General features: G+C 44.6%; 1 protein-coding gene across 4 annotated transcripts in view; it reads left to right on the forward strand.

The window, feature by feature from the left end:
- Nucleotides 1-19762, forward strand: part of LOC149351530 (tyrosine-protein phosphatase non-receptor type 1-like) — a 63427-nt gene extending 43665 nt beyond the window's left edge. For 2 of the 4 annotated variants that reach the window (XM_089580898.1, XM_089580895.1), the window contains exon 9: nt 7819-11663. In XM_089580898.1, the coding sequence (XP_089437024.1) occupies nt 7819-8026 (208 nt within the window). In that variant the 3' untranslated portion in view covers nt 8027-11663. Of the gene's footprint in view, nt 1-2048; nt 3018-7818; nt 11664-19646 lie in introns of those variants that run through there. The other 2 variants (XM_089580897.1, XM_089580896.1) reach the window with 2 other exon arrangements.
- The last annotated feature ends 2060 nt before the right edge of the window (nt 19763-21822 follow it).

A 21822-nucleotide genomic window follows, 5' to 3' on the forward strand; every position in this document is an offset into this window, starting at 1 on the left:
GGTGTTTCATTTTTTAAACCGCCAAGGTGACCAGTTGATGTGCATTACCATCTGTTGTAATGCATGAACGGTTGTGAAGAAAATGCCCGCTGCAGCTTCTGCTACTTTGAGAGTTGACTGAGTACAGATATTTACTAGCGATGTGTGGGGTATGGAAACTTGTAGTAGGAGATATGTCATCACACCAGGAGACGCCATCTCATGTCCCATGGACCACCAAGTGCTCCATACTGCACCACTTAATTTAAAAGGTAAATGGCTATTAGGATAATGGACTTCAAACTCCCAAGAGTTTGCCTAACTTCCACTTCACTGGTGCTGCTGTGCACAGAAGCAGACCTTAATCATAAAGTGTTTTCTAACATTATTTGTTTTGTTTTTCTTCACAGTTTGTTGTTACAAATGACTCGCTTTGTGTACAGTTTTGCTCGTGAATCAAAGTGTCCTTTGCTGGGGCTTTACAGTGAGGAGCTAGCCATGTTGTACAGAAGAAAAATATGCAGCTATATCTAATGTCCAATGTCTTGTTACTTGGTTAAATTTGGGGTAGATTGCACACTTTTTTTCTGCTAGTGCCCTAGCTAACTCTGTTCATAGAGGGACCGGATGAATCTGGCAAAGATTAGAAAAATTTTAAAAGCTGCGTGGCCACTTGAATTGGTGTTAATTGCCACTTTCACATTAGAAACGTGTTGTGCCTTTGAAAGTGCTTAAACTCATCAGACCGCGACTGTTTTCCTCATATTTCAGCATGTGACGTCTCTCTGTGCTGCATCAGTAATATGTGCTAGTAATAAGTGCAAGTTTATCACTTGATTCATGCTTGTGTTTGGTAGGGTAGACTGCTCATGGCGACTGACTTGGTTTCTCGTTAGGGGCATGAAACAGATTGGAAGTGAGGTTGGAGGTTGCTTGTCCATGAAGTCAGTGGTGCAGTGTGCTCACGTAATGCAGTTAGCATAAGAGTTTATTGCAATATAAAAAAAAAGGCGTTGTAAAAAGTGGTTATGTATAATTTGAAAAGTATGTTGTGTTTATGTTGCGTGTGTGTATTTGAAATTGTGGGATGGTTTTCAGTATTTCTGTATTGCAGTATTTCCATCAGTTCTGAATTAAATATTTCCTTGGAATAGTTCTGTATGCTTTGGCCCTGTGCTTGTGTGCATTCAGTATGTGTGGCCTACAAGTGATCAGAATTTGACCTTTGTGGCAGGCGCAGAAACATTTTTGTAAATACTCTGCAAGAAGGCTTTTGACCTTGAGGTTTTTACTTGGCAGATGTTTACTTTTGTTCTATTCTGGTGTAATGAGATCTTAGAGGAGTAATTACTTATTAGAATCTACCGAATCACAGCCATACGGCCACAAAAAAAAGCTATATAGCTTTCACAGAAACTTCGTAGTTGAGGAGAAATTCATCGTGGTCGGGAGTTTGAATCCGTGATCTCCGCCTCTCCGAGGCAGTCGTTCTACCAACTGAGCGAATGAGGGTGGCGAGCGGATGGTGGGCCAAAAGTGAATTGATAAACGGTGGGAACGGTAGGTAACCTACGTGGTGTTGGTCGAATCAGGGCCCCAGACCAGGACAAATTTCTCTTCAATTATGAAGTTTCTGTGAAAACTGTATAGCTTTCCTTTTGTAGCCGTATGGCTGCGCTTGGGTGGATGCTGATGAGTAATTACTCCCTTATTACAAATGTACCCCACCTTGGAGCATTCCCCTAAACTTTGGACCAACGAAGATCTTATGAAGAAAGTTTACCAAGTTATTTGCTAGTAGCTTTTAAAAGTTGGATGCACACTGTGCTCTTTTCGGTACTGAGTCACTTACTTAATATTTTTGTGACATGAAAAATGGGTCAATAAGCCAATTTCAGGAAGCCACACCGGCCAGCATTGTAAATTGTGACCGTAATTGGGGCAAGTGGGATGGTTTCGTTGGCATCGTGCTGCAGCTTAAATTGAAGCACTAAAGTGAAGAGCTGTTTGTGCTACAAACTAGCTGAATAAGAAACTTATCTATGCCTTGACACCTGCTGACCGTCCAGACATTTCCGCATTCACCGACAGGAGCCACTGCGAGCTTGGGTCAGAGCGGCAAGTAGGGCTTTCTCTTATAGACAGCACGTACTAGCCTGCTGGGCTTTTATTCTTTCTTTTCTGAATGAAAGCTTGTTGTAACAAGCGCTCCGCCACACTTTTTTTTTTTTGCACTGTCTTTTTGCAGAGTGGGTCTTTGTTCACAGAGGCATGATGCAGTTGCCTTCGCCTGCTCACACGAGCTGTTGGCTGTGAATGGTGTGCCCTTATGTTCAGGGGTTGACTCTAATTTAAACGCAGGTCTGCCGTGCCTAACATTGTATGTTGCCATCTGTGATTATGGAATTGCAGAGAGCTGAGTGTGCCAAAGTATTTTTATGTATTCAGGTGCAGTGATTTTTATGTAAACACTGTCCCAGTGCATTTGCTTTCCAGATAAATTGCTGCTTAATATGCTATAGCCTCAAATGTATTCTGAGCATGCTAAGCTTGCAGTAAGATTCTCGCTGTTTGCTTCATGCAGCCTTCAATTGCTGCATTATAACTTGAGAAGTGGGCTAATGTATGCTTGATAAGGCAGAAAGACTGGCTGGTTGGTCTTTGTGGCTTGTGTACATAATTTCAACATGCTATATGTTTAATGTGGGACAGAGTAAGGAACACACATGCATAGAACAAACTTTGGACTTAATTGGTCAGTTATTGAAACGTAATATGATCATTGTCCCACTAGGGGAGCAGTTGAGAAGTGGTAGAAGCATGGAAATCGTGAAATTCAGGGGACCAAAACAGTAATGATATTAATAAAAACAAAAATTGCATGTTTTCATACATTCTGTCCTCTGTGTTGTTTTCATACCTTCGTCCTCTATGTTATCACAAGCATGATTGAAGGAAAGATGATAAAAAAAAAAAGAAAAGCGACTACAGGAGGGAGCAGGGAGGAGGCTGGAAAAGAGAAGAGGAAAGGCATGAGAATCGTTAAGAACGAGTTGTGCACACATAAAAGACGGACACAGGAAGACGATGAAGACTGTGTCTTCATCGTTTTCCTGTGTTTGTCTTTTATGTGTGCACAATTCATTCTTAACAATAGCCATGCACAAACTTGCCCAGCAAGTTCTTCTAAAGCCATGAGAGTTTCCCACAATACCATCTAGACCCATGCATCACGCTGGTCTTTAGGGATTAGTTATATTTCTTTGAATGGTAGTCAGTGAAGGAAGGAGTTTTCACTTAATACTTGACTTCATTCTTTATTTATTTATTTATTTACAATACCCCTAAGGGCCCTCGTGCGAGGGTATTACATAGGGGGGGGGGGGATACAAGCATAAAAATATGGCACAGGCATTTGAAACAAAATACACGTAATAATGAATTAAAACTATACACAAATAACACAAGAAACAACGCAGAATAAAATACTTAGTAAATGCACATAATACAACAAAAATACCAAATCTGTTAGTCCATGGTTTGCTTTAACGAATGCTGAAACAATTGTAGGTTAACCTCAGTAGCTATGTGTGATGGCAAGTTATTCCAATCTATTATAGTGCGAGGAATGAATGATTTCGCGTAGAGCAATGAACGGCATGTGATGCGTTTTATTTTATCGTGGTCGCGCTGAGGAAAGACTGCAGGGTGTGGCAAAAAGAAGTCGTTGTGGAGGGTGGGATGGTGATACAGTTTGTGAAGTAAGGTTAGGCGAGCGAAATGGCGGCGACATGATAGCGGTTCCAACTCGGCACGTTGTTTTAATGCTGTGGCACTGGTGAAGCGTGAATAATCTGAAAAGATGAAGCGAACAGCACGGTTTTGCAGGGATTCAAGGTTGTTTGTGATGTAAGCTTGTTGAGGGTCTCATATGGCAGAAGCATACTCAACTTTCGGGCGGATTAGCGTGATGTAAGCAAGTTTTTTTTAAGTGTGAAGGCACGTGTTTGAGATTACGCCTGAGAAGGCCGAGTGCGCGATTTGCTGATGCTAAGACTGTGTTAATATGGTAATGCCAAGTTAGGTCAGACTGAAAGTGAACTAATAGGTACTTGTAAGTAGAGTTATTAACAGGAGCTCTAAAATTTCTCTGCTGTATTGCTGCTTGAAGCTGTACAGAGCACATTTGTCACGGAATGCAGGAGTGTATAAGAATCTGCGGCAATGACTGGCCAAGTGGCCACACTGCATCTGTGAGTCGACGGCCACAAAAGTGTTCTCGCAATCTGTTGTTAAGTCCTGTCTGTCCAATGTATCACTTTCCATGCACCAGCAGTATCTTGTATACGGCACCTATTCTGCAACGAATGAAGCATATTTTTAATTTCTTTGTGCAGGTGTTGCCATTTTTTTTTTTACCTGTCGACCTTGGTACTAGCCCCAACTTTTTAGGGTCAGTAATCACCACAGGAATGCCACACTTCCCTGCAACCGCATTCTGGCAGTGGGAAATTTCGTAGATGTGTGGGATGGCGACAGGCGTCGTGCTATGGCATCTGATTTGTCCCTGATGCACACCTGCCATCTTTCCTAAATTTCGACTGAACTTCCAGACTGTGCTAACACGATCGTATTTCTTTTGAAAATTGTGCCAGACTTTCTCTGGAATTAATTTCTGGGAAAAAAACTGACTGCATACATATAGGTGAAACATAATTGCTTCCACGTGCTTAGTTATCTTGCAGAAGCCAAAGTGACCACAGCTACTATAGGCCTGGAAAATTGACTTATTCAGACAGTTATAAGGAGTTGCCAGCTTTCCTGTTGTTCTAAACCTGTGTTTTGAAAGGAGCCAAATCCAAAAGTCTGTTTTTGAAAATACACCCTGTCCCCGACACACTGGCAGTGTGCCTGCGACGATGCATCATGTAGGCATGCACGAACCTACCACACTTGTCACCACAGCTCGTACTGGAGGGTCTTGTAACCCATCCGATGAATCTTGCTGATGGCAGGAATGATGCAAAGACAGCTTGGACCTCAGGCCACACTTGTGTTCTGCACTGCATCAAGCAGCAAAACATCAGATAAATTTTTGAGGCCTATCCGTATAAAATGAAGATGAGCATTGTGTAAGCACTGCCTCATTTAATTTATCATCCAAAGAAATAAAATTCCTCTGACTAGCATGACATGTGCTCCCGGGTGATTCCGTGGAGAACTCTGTTAGTTTTCCTCTTCTTTTTTCTGGTCTTTTTTTCTGTGCTTCCTCCTGTGGTTGCTTTTTGTTCTATTTTGATACTTTGTCTTAAGCTTGTGCTTGCAAAGAGGAAAGGGGGCTGGTATGAAAATATTGCAATCAGTCCTTTTTTTTTTTATAACTTTTTGGTGTGCTGAATTTAAAGATTTCCCTGCCTCTTACTTCTCAACTGCATCTCTGGAAGGACCAGTGAGCGTGCCTGCGCATACATATTGCATTACATTTCAGTGAACCATCAGTTAAGAGGAGAAAATGGTTTTCAGCAAAAATGTTTTCATTTTTTTGGTGTATTTACATGAAATTTTTTGCACATATTAAAATTAATTTTATGACTACTGTCACAAAATTTCATTTTTACACGGCCAGAAAATTGTCTGATATATGTTTTTCCTCTGAATCGTGTGAAAAGGCTGCAAGTTGAGACAATGTGACAAAAGGCTGGTTCAACATTCATTGCGTCCCTGTTTGCATGCTACGGGTGAAGACATACTTATTAACTGTTTTTTTTTGCAAAGCATAAATTTTAGGTTTGAGTTTTTGCAGTGTAGTGGTCTTTTGACATATCTAGAGTGAGAAGACAATTTTATATAAGAAATTTAATATTAACCATTTTGCAAAACAGTCTTAACCTGTCCTGTGGTCCTAGGAGTGTAGCTAAACAAACTGAGTCAATGCAGGTAAAACAGTTGTGAAGAAATCTGCTCTGCAAGGCGAGTGTCTAGGTAGGAAACTGTAATGAAGAGAAACGCCCATTGTTCGAGCATTTTTCCAGAATGCAGAGCTGTGGTTCGTGAAGCAAATTTTTTAGAGTGCTGGCTGGCCGATTTCAGCAATGAAACTTCGGGTCAGCATAAAGAAAGGCATAAAGCAAATGCAACAATTTTCAAAATATATACATATTTTTTTTATTTTAAAGCTGCGTCCCCCTTAAGCCTGGTATTTTTCATATGTGTATGTGTTCCTTACTTAGTCCTGCCACTGAAAATATGTACAAAGGCTAAAGTATGCTTGCGTCAGATGACATAAGGACTGCAGCGTGTTTCAACCAAGTGATTTGAGGTAGGCTTGATCCCTGTGCTGTACTAGCACAGGAAAGGATCCAAAGGAAGCAGCTCCTTAGGATTTTCTGCAGCAGTGTTGTGTACACACGTTTGGTTTTGATGTTACAGAAGTCCACGCTTTTTCGTGTCATTTTAGAAAGTAAAAATATTTGTGCTATCCTGATAGGATATTGGGCATTGATTCTGTGCACTAGTCAGTCTTTAAGAGCCTTTATTGGGTATCTGGTTAGTTGTCGGGGGTCGACAGAGCACTGAAGAGCTCTGTTGAGGATTTCAAGGTCTTTGAGCAGTAGCAGTGCACATTGCTGAACATGGTGTACCTACAAGTATAGGCTGTGAAACTGCAGTTGTAGGATTTAACTACAGACTAATTATTGAACTCGCATGAGCATGGTTACAAAAACATTAGAGCGAGTAGAATCTAAATTGCAGATGTTCTGCAGCTGAAATTTCCACTTGCATAGAAGTTAAGTGAAACTGCAGTGCATTTGAAGAACCAGTATATACTTTTTACTTAAAAAAACAAACATTGTTTTTCATTCTTCTAGATTTAAATTTAAAGTGTATTATTCTTACTTCAGCAAGACAACCTCATGGGAGGCTGCAGTATGTAAAAATAAATCTATGGCTTGGTGAGAGATTGGAAGCAGTGATGCAACTCCTTCAAATTGAGTAGATATTTCAAAAGGCCTTGATTTTACCAAAAATTTAAAGTGCCTGCAAGGCATGGGCATAAGGGCTTGGCACCTGTTTTGAAAAGAAATGAAATATTCATTAGGAACCTTTGCTCATTGGTTGTTGAATGCTGGCTTTGAAAATTGTACAGCTGTAGTGGTTTGAAGAGAGCAGCAGGCAGTCTCGATTGAATGTGCGCTACATTTGTGCAACAGGTACTGTAAATGCTTTACTATTGGCATGGCAGTATTTATTTTTTTTTTGCATTTAGCTGTAGTGCCACTATTTTGTTTCTGAGACCATTTGCCTAGTAAGTGCTGGTGAAGTTGCTTTATTTGGAACAATTTGCAGAAAGGGCTCACCGTGAGAAAAAATTGCCATAAATGCTATAAAAATGTGAAGCTTCAGGTGGTGCTGCTCCTTTTGGCTTCATTACCACTTGGTCTGCTGAATTTTTCTTATTAATCTAATTTGATTCTTGAATTGATGTGACTACTGCATGCTCTTAAAATATTTTGTTTGCATTTGAAACTGGGCCTTACAGGACTGAGTGAAAAAAGCTTAGGTTTTGTTGTGAGTATACTTATTGGCAGTACCGTCTTATGTGGTCTAAGCAACATGGTCCCATTTTGCTACTTCATTCCTTGGTTGCATTTGTAGGCACTCTCAATGAAGTCCATGAGAGTACACACCAGCACATTAGTTCAGGTGTATCTCAGGAAGCAGCCATTACTGTCGTCGGGCTGAGTGTGCTTCAGCATGATAATGGCATGGTTGCTTAGGCCTGATTACTGTTGGCATTCAGGGAAGGTGCGGTTGATGATGCCCATGTATTGTACGCAGTGCCGGAGAGGAGGCTGAGTTGCGCAGGCGGCAGCGGCGAGAGAGGGCGGAGCGCACATCACAGATGCTGCAGCGTATGAGGCAGAAGCAGCGCTCTTCAGAAGCCTGGGTCCAGCGGCAGCGGCTGCTCAAGCGCGTCTCTCTTGGCCTTGCTCTCCTGCTGGGCACAGGTGTACTCGTCTACAAGTACTACGACTCTGGCAAATAGCTCAGGCAGCTCTGGGAGAAGTTTGCGGGTGGCCGAGCTGAAGGGGTGGTGGCGGACTTCCCAGGTGCCACAGTGCTGTTTTGTCAGGTGTCCATGCAGCTTGTGAATACAGGTTGCTACCAGGGCCAAATGGAGAGAGACTTGAGTGGATCATAGCTTGTTAAAGGAGCAGCATCACTGGTAGCACATCTACATTTTGTTTTCTTCAATATTCATTTCCCATCTTGTTTGTCAGGACATTTTGGGGTGATTGGGTCATTGAATCCAAGTCTGTACATCTTCACGTTTATGCTTTGTCTTCATGAAGGTGTCATATTGCCTGTTCATTGCTTTGCTGTTACCATATTGTCATCTGTTGAAAGGACTAGCAATCACGCTTAGTTGCCAAGTCTGCAGGTGTTAGCTTTGTGACTAAAAATTGTGCTGGTTCTTGAAGCTTTGCTTGGTGCATCTCTTTGGATTGAGGTCATGGGTCAAACTCACTTCAGAAATGCTTCAAGCACTTCCATCTCATGATCCTCCATATTCCCTTTTATTTAGCCAAAGTTTCACTCTATGCTTTAACTCAGGGCATTTGTTTGGATCTGTGCTGCTTTTATGACTTAACGCATTCTGTGTTCATGGTAGCCAATGCATGTAATTTTTTTCCATTGTGGGTATGTAGTGACTGTTCAACTCCACAAAACTGAGATGGCCAACCTGGAATATGGCACACAATAGGAGCAAAATATATTCATATCTATAGACTGAATTTCGAAGCAGTAGCTTTCACTAACCTTTAGACTCGTTAAAAATTTTCTTTGTGTGCTCTTGACATCCTCGAGTCGGATAAACTTCAGCCTTCAGAATTGGTGTTATTCAGGTTTATTCTTTCTAAAATGGCACATCATAATGCAAGTGGTCATTCGCTGGATATTGTGGACAACAAACTGTGCTTTGTCATTCATTTGTCATGAGTGTGTTTCTGATTAAAAGTTTTCATGACTGGCACATGTGACTTGAGAGTGGTGTGACTAGGCGGCACTTGGAGTTGCGCACATATTTCTTAATTTCACAAACGTGCTGTCCTTGCTGTCTTTCTCCTGTTTTTCATATGCGTCGGCTGTGTGGGTTGCTTTCTTGAAAGGAATGACATGTTGAAAAATAGTGTCAGCAGTGCTAGGGTGGTTGTTTCAGTATTGTTTTATCAATGGGCTCTCAGTTTGACTAAGCTATGTATACAGATTAAAAAGGAGCTGGTCGAGTAAAGCTCGATCATTCACTATGCATGATAATTTTTGGACAGAACAGTCAAATATTTGTTCTAAACTAAGCTTTTGGTGTGGAGACTAAGCAAATTGGCTTAGTTTTGTTGCTGGAATGTGGATGAGTGTTGCTGAAGCGTAGCAAGCTAGACTGTTGCATTTGGGAGTTGCAAATTTGCTTATTTTTCGTTCTTGAGTCTGTCATCCTCATTGTAGGACGTTGTGTAAGGGGGGTGAGGTGTCATTCTCATCTCTTGTGCTGACAGGCCTTCGGGATGCAAAAGGGATAATCAAGACTGTACGAGCACTTGTGCTTTGCATTCTGCGTGCTTACTTCCAGTGGTGTACACTTCTAGTTTACGGCTTTCAGCACATTTCACTCCTGATATCCTTTTGTACTATGTCCAGCAGTGGTGGATGTGCGTAGTTACAGGGCAAGTCAGTTTGTATTCTTCTGGTCCCTGGTAAATTGGTCTGCTCGATGTGATGATGACATCCAAACTGGTGACTGGTGCTCCACTCTACAGCAGTTATGGCAGCCTCAGTAATATACAAGACGGTGGTTCTTTTGACTGAATCAATTGTTTGACATAGGGAAAGAATGTAAAAGTTGGTTTTATGAAGGATTTCGCAGCTGTCAGGGTTTTTTTCTTGTATCAATTGCATTATTGCTGCCACAGCAGCCTTATGGTATCTGTCCTTTGATGAGTCGCTAGAAACATGATTGCCTTGGAATAGCAGCTACTGGAAGGCTTGGACCTGCAAACCAGCAGCTTACTTTTGCTATGCTGTATGTATTCTTAGCTTCTAGCAATACTATGTTCTCTTCTGGGCACTAGTTACTTAACACTGCACTTTCTTTTATGTAACTTTCACATTTGGTTCAATACTGCAGTTCACTTCAACAGTTGTATGAGTAGCACCCTTGCCTAAGAGGCAGCGTTCTCCAATGCCACTGCTTAAGCTATACCTTGCATCTATACACGTTGCACATCCTCTGTTTTGATTGTTTGAGGCATGTCATGGTTCACACGTTTAATGTCCCTGTGCTATGTGATGTTTGAATTTTGATGGGTCTATTTCTTGTCGTGTAATTACAGGCTAGTTGTCAAGGAATCAAAAAGCCACTGCAGTGCCTACAAGAGTTCTCTATTTTCGGATATGTGTCTGGACAGTAGTAAATCTTTCAGGCTGAAGCTTGTAAAGCCATTGTAAATTCTGCTTTGTTGCATTCATTTTAGTGGATGTTTGGTTTGTCTCCATTGTTATGTCATGGTGTTGTGAATTAGTTTTACATGGTTTTTTGTTTTGCTGTGTCTAATGTAGCCAGTTGTGTGTTCTGCTTTGTTTCGAACAGGGCATGGGTGCAGATGCTATGTTGGATTCTGTTCATAAGTGTGTGATTGCTCTCTGTTTGAGATTTTGTAAAGTATTCCAAGCTTAGTTATGCAGTGACACTGTATAGCCACTGCCTTAGGCTGATTGTTCAAACTTGGGGCATAGTTTATGCTTTTCATGCGAATAGTCACTGACCTCGGTATAGAAAGTTGTGCAGTTTTTGCCACTTAGTGGCAAATTGACTGCTGCTGTGCAAAAATGGTAGAACTGGGGGTGGCAGTGACAGGCTGTACTCATGTCTGTGGCATATGTGACTGCATATGGTCCCTTTCGTTTTGTATCCTCAAGGATTGAACTTGGCCTGATGGATCTGCATATCATGCATCTTTTGTAACTCACACTGAAAACAACTTGGTACACTGCACGCCAATTATACTGCGATGTGGCCAGCTGGAACAACATGTTAGGCAAAACATGCAGATTTAGTAGCTGGCTCACATGCTGGCTCACATGCAGCAATACCCGCTACAAGATCCTTGCATTTTGCTTTGTCAATGCACCATGTCAGGAAATCAAATTAAGGCATGTCAACTGCAGGTGCAAACAATACCTGAGCCTTTTTTCGGTGTGCAGAAGAAATGGTGTAATGAAATGGGTCATGGGTTCAAAGTGTCACAGAAGTTGCTGCTCTAGTTCATGGTTTTTACTTGTTCACTTTTGTCTTGTATGGGGCTGTTGGGTAATTGGGGAGTATTCTCACAGGCTGTTGTGCTATGCTATTCCCTATTGTGTCAATAGTTCCAAAGGAAGAGTTCGAAGAGCCAAGTCATGGGTGGTGAACTGCAGAGAGTACAAAGTAAATGTGTGTGATTATTGCTTTGGTTTGGGGGAGGGGGGAGGGGATGGCCTACTGGGCTGTGTGCTTTTTCTAGTTTGCCTTATTTATTACTGGCTGTGTGAACTGTTGTCGTCCAAATTCTGCTGATAAGCAGAAAGTGCCTGTTGCTAAATTGCTAGAATAAACGTGCTTCTTTTCTAAGCTTGGTTTTATCATACTGCTGTGGTGGTTATTGCATTGGATTGTAATCTATACTTGCAAACAGCTTTCTGTGTAAGCAGAAAACTCTGCTGGTCTGGACAAGTTTGGCATTGCTGTAATTGCTAAACTGCATTGACATCTGTCATTTACTAAAATTAGTACAGAAGCAGTGAGAAATCTAAGCTAAATAAAGCATAAAGTGTGCGTAATGCTGCACTGTTAATTTTTTTATTCTAAAAGTAGGTCTAGCTACACACCTTTGGAAAGCTTATGCAGTCGATGTCTATCCTGCAGCTTTTATTCTCAATGTCAGCCAAGGGCTTCAGGATGGATGGCAAAAAACATTCGGTTCTGATAAGCAGTGCTGGTACCTAAGTGAAACGAAACGGCCTCTAGTTGCAGTAGCAATTACTTAGTGTAGACCATATTTTCATTATTTTTCAGTTCAGAACTGACGTGTCTGAAATTTTATTCCCCACTTATGAAGGGCAGTGTTGCCTAAAAAGCTTGCTAGAAATTTTAAGAGTGTGCACTGCTACTGATTCCTGCTGGACAAGGGCGGAATGTAACATTACAATTTGCGATTCATATAGCCGTTTTATGGAGCGTCATCAGTTTGCGTGCGTTTCACTACCAGACCGCGGCTTTGCATTTGTACTGTTGCTGATGCTACTGATGCTACTGTTGCTGTCACATTCCTTTTTTTTTTTCTCGACTGACATGAGCACTCACACTGGTGTAAGTTCACAAAATGTAGCCCCTGCTAACGTAGCGTTAAGCTCAGTCTCGAAATGGGCGAGGAAAGCTGAATAGACTGAATCGGGTTCAGCACGGCGAAGTTCTGGGCCTGTTGGTCCAATATGTTAACGGGTAAAAAGGACTGAGAGAAGAACAAGACATGGGAATAGAAGTGGATAGGACTCCTGTCCACTTCTCTTCCCATGTCCTGTTCCTCTTGCAGTCCCTTTAACAGACTGAATCATCGGGAAGATTTCACTGGAAAAGCTTTCACGATACGCAGTAGCGCTGAAAAAAAAAACTGCTATGTTGCCTCACTACCCAGTTATCTGGTATTCATTCCAGCAGATGGAGTACGCATGCTCCGTTATGCTTTCAGGATTTTTGGTACACTGCTTTGCGTGACCGTGGAGGAGAAAAACTTTTTTCCACATAAGCGATTCGTCGGAGCGCACTGATTTGACGATATCAGTCTCTGTGAACCCACATTCTGTAAACTTTTGTCCATGGCTGCATATTTCTGGCCTCGCTGCTGAGAGTAAGGATAATTTAAAGCCATATTGAACTTTCTGTTGCATTATCTGCACCAGCATCTCTTTTTCTTGGCATATAAGCGTTCAAGGTCACGGTAACGCCGCCCTCAGCAGATGCCGAGGCAGGCTTCTCGATCAGCTGGGCCATCATGAGTCGTAGACTGTGTTGGCATTGTCGGGATTGATACTTTACTAGGTTTCAAGTGAAGGATGTCAGTGTATATGCCAGCCAGGCTCCCGTTGTTCCCTGCAGCCTTGCGGTGTGTGATGGCCGTGGATGTTCCCGTCTTGTTGGTGAGGGAGCCAGGTGGAGAGCAAACCTAGTCTGGCACGCATGAGCTTTGTTACAAAAGCAGCCTGCACCGGATTAAGAAATTTAGTGTGTTCACCCTACCTCCGTGGTTTGGACTCTGCAGTGCCCGAAGTTTGCCAGAGTTGTGTGATGTTACTTTCCCGCCGAGCAATGCGTCCTTTCTTCAAAAGATGCGGCACTTTTGTCGTGCTAACTTGTGTGGGCTATCCAGCGATGGCGTTTTCTTTTTAACTGGTTGTGACCTAAGGGCCTTCGTTATATGGTTGTTTGTAGTACTTTCATTTGTTGTTGCTGCGTATTCGCAGCATTCCGGACAACGTTTCAGCGGCCGGTACCGGGTTCGGCAGGTCGTTCATGCAGTGGTGGAACTGCTGCGCCAATTACACATATTCTGCGACAAATGGGCATTAAAAAAACAATCGATGGCCAGAACGGAGCCAAAACTGAAGCTGGCGCTTTCAAATGTTGATTGCGCGGTCCTTCCATGAGTGTCGCAGAAAGTAGGGGCGGGAAAATATTCAAAATTTCGAGTAGTTTGCGAGTAGAGTCTGCTGCTTTGTTTGAGTCGTGCCGCCGCGTTTTCTGTTCGAAGTGTCGACCGAATATTCGAAAACCACGGGACTCTCCTGCTTCTCTCAAAAATTGAGGCGGTGCGATGTAATGGGTGATGTGTGTTATGGGGCGATGCTTTTCCCGCATTGTCTGAAGCCTCTTGCACTGCCACACGAGGTGCCGCATATTTGTGGCACCACGCATCGCAGACACACGCGTCGCACTTCACTGGTGGTGGTGACTGCGGGTTGGCGGGGTCGTTGTGTTGCCGTTTCCACTTCCATAACGCGACTATGTCGATCAGTCACGGCGTAACCGGTTCATGCATAGAAACGCGCTCTTGTGAAAGCGCGCTTCAAACGCCTTCAGATATCACCGCCACTTCACGGAAGTTTTCATTTGGAATTTTAACTGCCAAAGCTGAAGGCTCGGATCAGTCGAGCGTCGTTGATGAGCCGAGAAGAAAATACTTCTGGCGAAATCACTCCGATATTATTGTTAAAATGCGACAACATTGAGTCCATCGCCGAGTGTGGCTGTATCGACACGCTAGTACAGAGTGGGTTGCGTCTCGTCGAGAAAGCAACGTTTGAGCGGAATTCCCTTGCCAGCGCTGCTCTCCATCGTTGCAAGGGAAGGACGGTGGCGCTCGCCGTGAGCTGTCTCGCTGTTTCGCCAGCTAAGTACCCATTTCTGCCCCTTCGATAACGGTATTTGATGTCATGCTGCCGGTGGCACTGTCCAAGCTTGAATCTTTTGAAAAAAAAAAAAGGGGGCAACAGATAATATACGGGAAGGCTTTCATTTCACGGATGTCATTCTTGTAGCTTGTGTAGATTTTTTATATATATCATTGTTTTCCACCCTGAATAAAATTACTGTGTTCAGCAAAATCTTTCCGTTTGCTCATTTTAGCGCTTTTTTTTTTTTTTAACAGAGCGCTATAAAGGCAGCTTTTGGGTTTAAGGTTTTTAAAATTTTTTTGTTGCTTTGCGGCTTAAAAAGCCGGCAAAATACTACTTCAACCCCTCTTTTTGATGCGTTGAAATAGCTGAAATTGTTGTTTCGAATAACAATTTTTTTCTGCTACAAAACTTGGTACTACAGAGTGCCGTTTCTTCTGCTACAAAAGCTGCTACAAGAGTCCTGTTGCCAGTTCCATCACTGCTTATGGTGCCATATTCTTCCTTGAGTGCCGCGCAAACTATCCAACCTCGCGCGAAACGGCTACTTGCACAGGCACACCAGTCTGCAACTCGTCCACGGACACTAGACTGGGCGCGGGCGACGTCACGGCCACAGCAGTCGTACACGGTCGTCTTCCGGACAGTCAGAGAAGCGAGCATGTAGCTCCTCCGTCTTTGGCCGGGCAGTAGGCGCCAGAAGCGTCCGTTACAGTAACGCAAGTATGATTAGTACTGGTGGAGTGCGCCGCGTCTTCGGATGTCCAGGAGACACGCAGTAGTTGCCGCGAAACGGCTATTGATACAACTCAAGAAAGCAGCGGCAAATTTACCCCTCAAAGCAGGTCCTCCAGCCAGTGGCGTCACCGACCGTAATGGCGTCGCGGTTAAACCCATTTCACGGAGGCACTTGCCAGTCGCATGAGATTTCAATCCGCTCCCCACAGCACATGGGCAAAGGACCGTCTCGTCCCTTTTCCTGCCTAGCCTTTGCTGCATTGCAACCGCGACGTCACGAGAAAAGGGCCTCCTTTGAGGAGCATTCGCTTCTGCCTTGTAACCGGTTATGTAGCTGCTGCGGTGGCTCAGTTGTTACGGCGCTCGGCTGCTGACCCGAAAGGCGCGGGCTCGATCCTGGCCGCGGCGGTCGCATTTCGATGGAGGCAGAATGATAGAAGCCCGTGTACTGTGCGATGTCAGTGCACGTTAAAGAACCCCAGGTGGTCGAAATTTCCGGAGCCCTTCACTACGGCGTCCCTCATAGCCTGAGTCGCTTTGGAACGTTAATCCCGCATAAACCATGTAACCGGCTATAATACTGATACTTGCTCAACTACACAGGTTTAAGTTGGAAGGGGGTAGGAGATTGCCTCTTCGGCGCTGCTGCAATCAGTCATCTCCAAAAATGTTTGTGCTCCATTGTCATGGTGCTGAAAGCACAACGCACGCTTCATTGTACTACCTGACACTGTTCTCATGGAACACTGACTCCCGAATGTCTACTGACCTAAACTATATTATTCAATTTGACAAAGTAAATTCTACATCAGTGAATACTCTAATTCGCAAAGTTTCTGGGAGAAAATTACATTTCTACATGCATTCAACAAGTCTCACGAATCGCACTGTGAATGCTGAGACGATATTCAATTTCCTGCCAAGTTTCCCATCCCCGATTGCTTGGCGGCTTTACTGAACCATTTGACGTGTAACTGTTCCAATGGCAGCTGCTTGCTTTCTTCGCAACTGTTCCGTTATTGTCAGTTTGAATACACAGGCGTTCTCCCAAAGGTCTAGATCAAATTTTCGCTGTTTTCTTCTTCCAAATGATGCCTTAGACATAAAAATAAATGGGTATACCCGCATGGTATTTGTCTACGACCGCCAAATAATTTGTAATGAAATTTCTTCACGCTGTTTCGGTTTCATCAACCAAACGATGGCTGCATGGAGGGAGGAAAATTTACCTCCATTGATGGCTGCACGGAGGAAAGAAAACTCAGGAGAGGCCCTCGATCGTTATCGAGCTGCTCGCCAAAAAGTGTGCCGGAGGTCACGCGCTTTCGTAAGGACTACTGGGAGTCTTTGGCCGACTGCGTAGCCAATGGTAACGCTGGGCGCAGCGGCATCGTCTGCTGCAATGCCTGCTGCGCATGGGCAAGCGCGCTGAGACGACGGCCACGAATGGGAGGAGCAGGGGGGAGCCAGCTTCAAAAAAATGTGACGTAACCGCCTCTCCTGAGTTCTTTCGTTCCTCCATGTACGGCTGTAACGTGTAGTTTACACTTGGGCCAGGTGATGCACGGAATAATCAGCAGTATAACTGCTGATACGTCATTTGTTGTCATTCCAGCTCTTGAAGCAGCCTTGTTGAAGTGTTGCAGTGAATGAAAACTACGTTTCAGCGTTTATATTGCAGTTTATTTCGTGCCTCACGTAACCTAAAGGCCAACTACACGTCACTGCCATCATCGGTTGATGAAACCGAAACAACGTGAGAGAAAAAATTCAGTTATAAATTGTTTAGCTGTCGTAGGCGAATACCCGCGGTGATTCATGTATTCTTTTGTCTAGCGTATCATTTGAAAGAAGAAAACATGCAACTAAAATATAGTCCTTGAAAGAAACGGTCACGTTAACTTACTTATGTTCTCTTAGGACTGACAGCAAACACATATCAGGCTCAGTTTTTACCACACGGTGCTGGTTAAACAATGAGGCTTCAAAGAGGAATCGCCTCGATCCGCCCTCAGTGGCTGCCACGTTTGACCAGGACATGAATATTTTGAGTCAGTGCAGTACGTGCCATGTATGCGGGCAATATATCGCAAGATGCCATTATTACGGACTAACGCCGAATGACAATGGAAGGCCACATGCAGGAAATTGCCCCGTTCCTCCCCGGTGCCTGTCACGGCCGTGACAGCGGTCAAAGAATACTGTGCCCGTGTGCGTTGCTCCAACCGCGAGGATTGCCGGCGCCTGCTAAATGAGCACGAACCCTTGGTTCTCGGCTTTACATGGAAGAGACTTGCAGCTTGTGTTTCGGTTATCAGTGGCCGAGAAACAGCCAGCGTGATTGAGGCTCACAGCTGCATTTATCTCCGCCCATATACCTGCTTACCTTTGGGTTGCAGCTTCATCCACATATCCTACTCTTTGCACTGTGGGTGCAGTCTGTCGAGAACAGCCGTCACCAGTAAACACTCTTGACATTTCTGCTTCTGGCTGGCGCCTCCGGATATGGGCTTTGGCGATATCGCAGGCCGGAAAGACATCCTTGCGAGGCGGGCGGCGACGTTCGCTCGTGGCCATGGCGCCTCCGTTGTTTAGATCTGTCGGTGGATGCTGTATATCGCTGCGCAGAATGCGCTCCATTAGCAGCCTACACGTGCTTAATGCTGGCGGAACATTATGTTCGCGCGTCCCAGCGTGTTTGTGCAGTTTAGTTCATTCTGAACAAGGTGTGTCTTTATGAATGCACCAGCGAGTACTATTTACGCGTGGTGCGGTTGTATCACCACATGCAGTACGCGGATTGTAGTGGTCAGACGCCTTTGGTAAACGTCGCTTTTCGTGTTTGCAACGAAAAGTGACGTTACCGAAGCAGACCCCATTTCAGCTATAATGTAGAAGCTTGGGCGAGTTGGTGGCAATTCACTTTGAAACAGCGTGAAAAGACAGGGATTCAGGGAAGAGACGACAGTATAAGTGAGCAGCTTTCATTAAACCATGAAATGAAATTCCAGGCCATTGGCACTTTTGTGACTGAGCTAGACTTAAGATATTTGGATAAGATAAACTTGGCTGGCACTCCTGGTACCTGAGCCGCTCTGATATGAATACTTGTGACACTGTGCTGCGCTGTGCTTTATAGTCTCCGATGCACTCACTTTGCCGTTTGTTGATGTGACAGAACCGATGTGTTGTAAAAATAAAAAGAGGGTGACAGGCATGGGGACGCGGATGGCGCATGAGTGCGCCGGGACAGAGATGCATCTTCAGCAGAGAGAACCTGCCATGGTAGGACGCAAGCGTCAAGCAGCGGGCACCATTCACAAGCTGTTATGGACTTGTACTACTGTGTGATTAAGTGACAAAGAACGATGTGGAAATTTCAGAAAGCTTAATTTGCCTTTCGTCGTGGCACTGCACCTGCGGTGGTCAGGTGCCTATGGCATTCTTCCACTGACAGGCACGATGTCACGGGCTTGATCCTGGCCGCGGGAAGCACAGTGCAAGAATGCTCGTGTACTGAATCACGAATTGTCCAAGTTGACCGGAGCCCTCCACGACACGTAAAAATTCATTGTGGCTGTTCGCACACAAAAACTTCGTACAACTTGCACGTTTGTTACCCTGTTTTGTTGTGAGCATTCCACTGGTGGATGAAACTTATTTCGTTTAAATGGTGCCACTGTGGCATGTGGATTGTCTCTTTTGAAATTTGTTATTGACTGCGACGGTACGCAAATTGATACTTTTCAACTTCACAGTCATCTCTTAGACGACGTTTATGATGTGCTGACGCCTCTACACGCGACATCTGTTTAACTCTGTGGCGTCGGGTGATGTGATTGTATGCGATCTGTAAGTTGTCGAAATCCTGTAGTGGTTAAAATTTGCTTTCTAGACATCATTCCAGTGGTTGCACCAACGTTACTCTTGAGCGTTGCAAGGCGCCGCCTTTTGATGTCTGGGTTTCCCAGCTGGGCAAACAGTGACATATAACTGCTAGTGCCGTCATAATAAAACTTTCACCTAGCGTACGCAGTGGTCGCAGGCCAGCGCTCTCTCCGACACGACCTGCGCCACCTGCTCTACTGACTTCGGCTTCCTTGGCGTTTCACTTGCCGAAGGCGAGTCCTGCACCGTTAACTTCGACGGCAACTGTAGTTTCTGAAACCGTTTTCTCTTTAGTGCGCGCGCGAAGGTACAGCACGGCAGGTCTGCCCTAAAGTCACTGTAGCAGACCCGCTGTTTTGCGCTCGCCGGCTAGAATACTCTTGCCGTACGCAAAACACAGCGTCTTGCCTTGGCTGTCATGTTTATGCCGCATGGTCCGAAGTGCCTCGCTGGGCTTTCCGTAAGTCCAAGGCGGGCATGTCTCACTGAAGCCGTGCGCTGTACTGAGCTGTCTGATAACGTGCGTTTCGCTTTTTCTTTTTTTTCTTTTCCAGACTACGCATGGCAACGCGCCACCTTTCGGAGAAGGACTTACCATGAAGTCTGCGCTAGCTTTGTACAATATTTAATAATAAAACAGGGAAGTGAGCACCGCTTGTGCTACCGAAAACTGGCTGCATCGCATGAACGGTAGTTCATCCCGGCTTTCCTGCTGATGCCCCTCACTCAGTGGAGGCAGCGGGACATAGCATATTTTAATGCAATAGCATTAGAGTTGTCGTCACAAGAAAACTCCGCCGATGTCCGAGACGAAATTCGCTAATTGGTCGAGGGAGGTTGCGTGACCTTGTAACGTCTTCATAACCCGCCCTGATGGCCACCCTGATTGGTCGAGAGAGGTAACGTGATCTTGTGACGTCATCACAACCTGCCCACAGTGGCAGGCGGCAACATGACCACCGGATTGTGAGCAACCTGCTTACCATGACAGGTGGCAATTAATGATGGTGGAGAGAAATTACGCAACTTTGTAAGGTCTTCGCAACCTGCACATCGGGTTGTCAGCAACCTAGTTTCTGGACAGTAACCTAGATAGAGAATCGAAATCAAAAATGATAAAAAATTGATGTGCAAATGTCAGCACCGTCACAGCATAGCGGATGCCTTCTACTGCAGCTAGCAGTCCGAATATGGCGGCTGATGGACCGACAAATGCAAAGAAAACTGACGCACACACCCAGAAGTTGCAACAGAAGCTGCGGCAAATGTTAAATCTAATGCTATCGCATTCCACTGTTAAGGTGGCTTAAGCGTCCCCATAGTTTCTTGCATGCAGAGCCCTCGTACTGAGAACGTAAGGGGGGGGGGGGGGGGGAGCTGTTCTGCGCTGTGCGCACTAGGGTGTTTTGAAAGAACGAACGAGCAAAGGAACACACAGAGCCTCTCGATTTCGTGCTCCGTTGCTCGGCCGTTGTAACAATGAAACTCTAGCCCAACTCTACTGCTTAACTCTTCGTTTCCCTTTGCCGTTTTGTTTTGCCTCACGGTGACTCATTCTGCGACTGTGACCTCGGCTTATAATAAGTGCAGCAACTGTTATCGGAGTCAACAAATAAGCCCGCCTCAAGCTTGGATACGTCGCCACATGCGGGTAGCAGGTACCCTGCCTTCCGAATAGAAATGTGCTACAGTTGTTCATGTCTCCATGACTGTGAGCCTCAATGATCATCGGCTCGTCTCCCTTGAGCATCGTGCTTAACAAGCTAATGGAAGTGATAAAGCTGTTTACTGAAACTCCCAGAGGACCACGCGGGCCGTAACAAACTGATTCTGTATACTGGTTTCGCGTGTCTACCAGATACAGGAAGCATTATTAAGATCGAGTGTGGCGTAACTCCGTGCTTCACAAGGGGCGTTCAATTCGGTTTAAGCCAAACGTAAAGGAACCCGAGAACCAAGAGCACAGTTTTGGTTTTCAGTCCAACCCAGCCATGATGCGCCTTCCATAACTACATACACCATGCCGTCTACGCGAACGATATCGCGTTGTGGGTTACGGCCAGTACTTCTAGCACCGTTGTTACGGCTGGCTCTCTACTGACCGCGTTTAGTCGAACCTTAGTCGACGGCATACCAAATGGAAAAGCCACCAAAACATGCAAAATGCAAAAGCCACCGAAACAATTACTACTAAAGTCTATCAAATGCTGCGCCTGCCAAGTGACATCGCGAATAAGGAGAAGCTGGTGCAGCTCAATCTCTAATGCGCTCTAGTTTTCTTTTTCTTTACCATTTTCACTGTCACAACCTCACCACCATCCTCCGAAAGGAACTCCACTTCGGACGGCAGTGACTCAGAACTAGTCCACCACATTCATCACGAGCTGGGAGACGAATAATATAAACGTGGCATGTTGTCATCAGCCATTCTTTACGCAGTCAACTTTGTTAGCTCATATGTCGGACTATGCACTTCATCGTTCCATATGTAACACTATTACTCGCCGATGCACCTTAGTACGCATTTAATGGCCGCATTTTATCTTCTCCCCTTTTTGTTTTATTTTACCTTTTCCGCACCGCTCTCTTTCCGCCTTTATCTCCCAAATTTCCTTCCCCATCCCGAGTAGCATGCCAGCGATTTTTAAACGCCGGCTAAATTCTCTGTTTTTTCATTAAAGGGCTTCTCTCTCTCTCCCTCTCTCTAGAGTTTGGGAATACATTTTCCCC

The sequence above is a fragment of the Amblyomma mixtum genome, chromosome 3 (genome assembly GCF_055824585.1).
Source record: "Amblyomma mixtum isolate Tamu chromosome 3, ASM5582458v1, whole genome shotgun sequence".
In the NCBI taxonomy this organism is placed as follows: Eukaryota; Metazoa; Arthropoda; class Arachnida; order Ixodida; family Ixodidae; genus Amblyomma; species Amblyomma mixtum.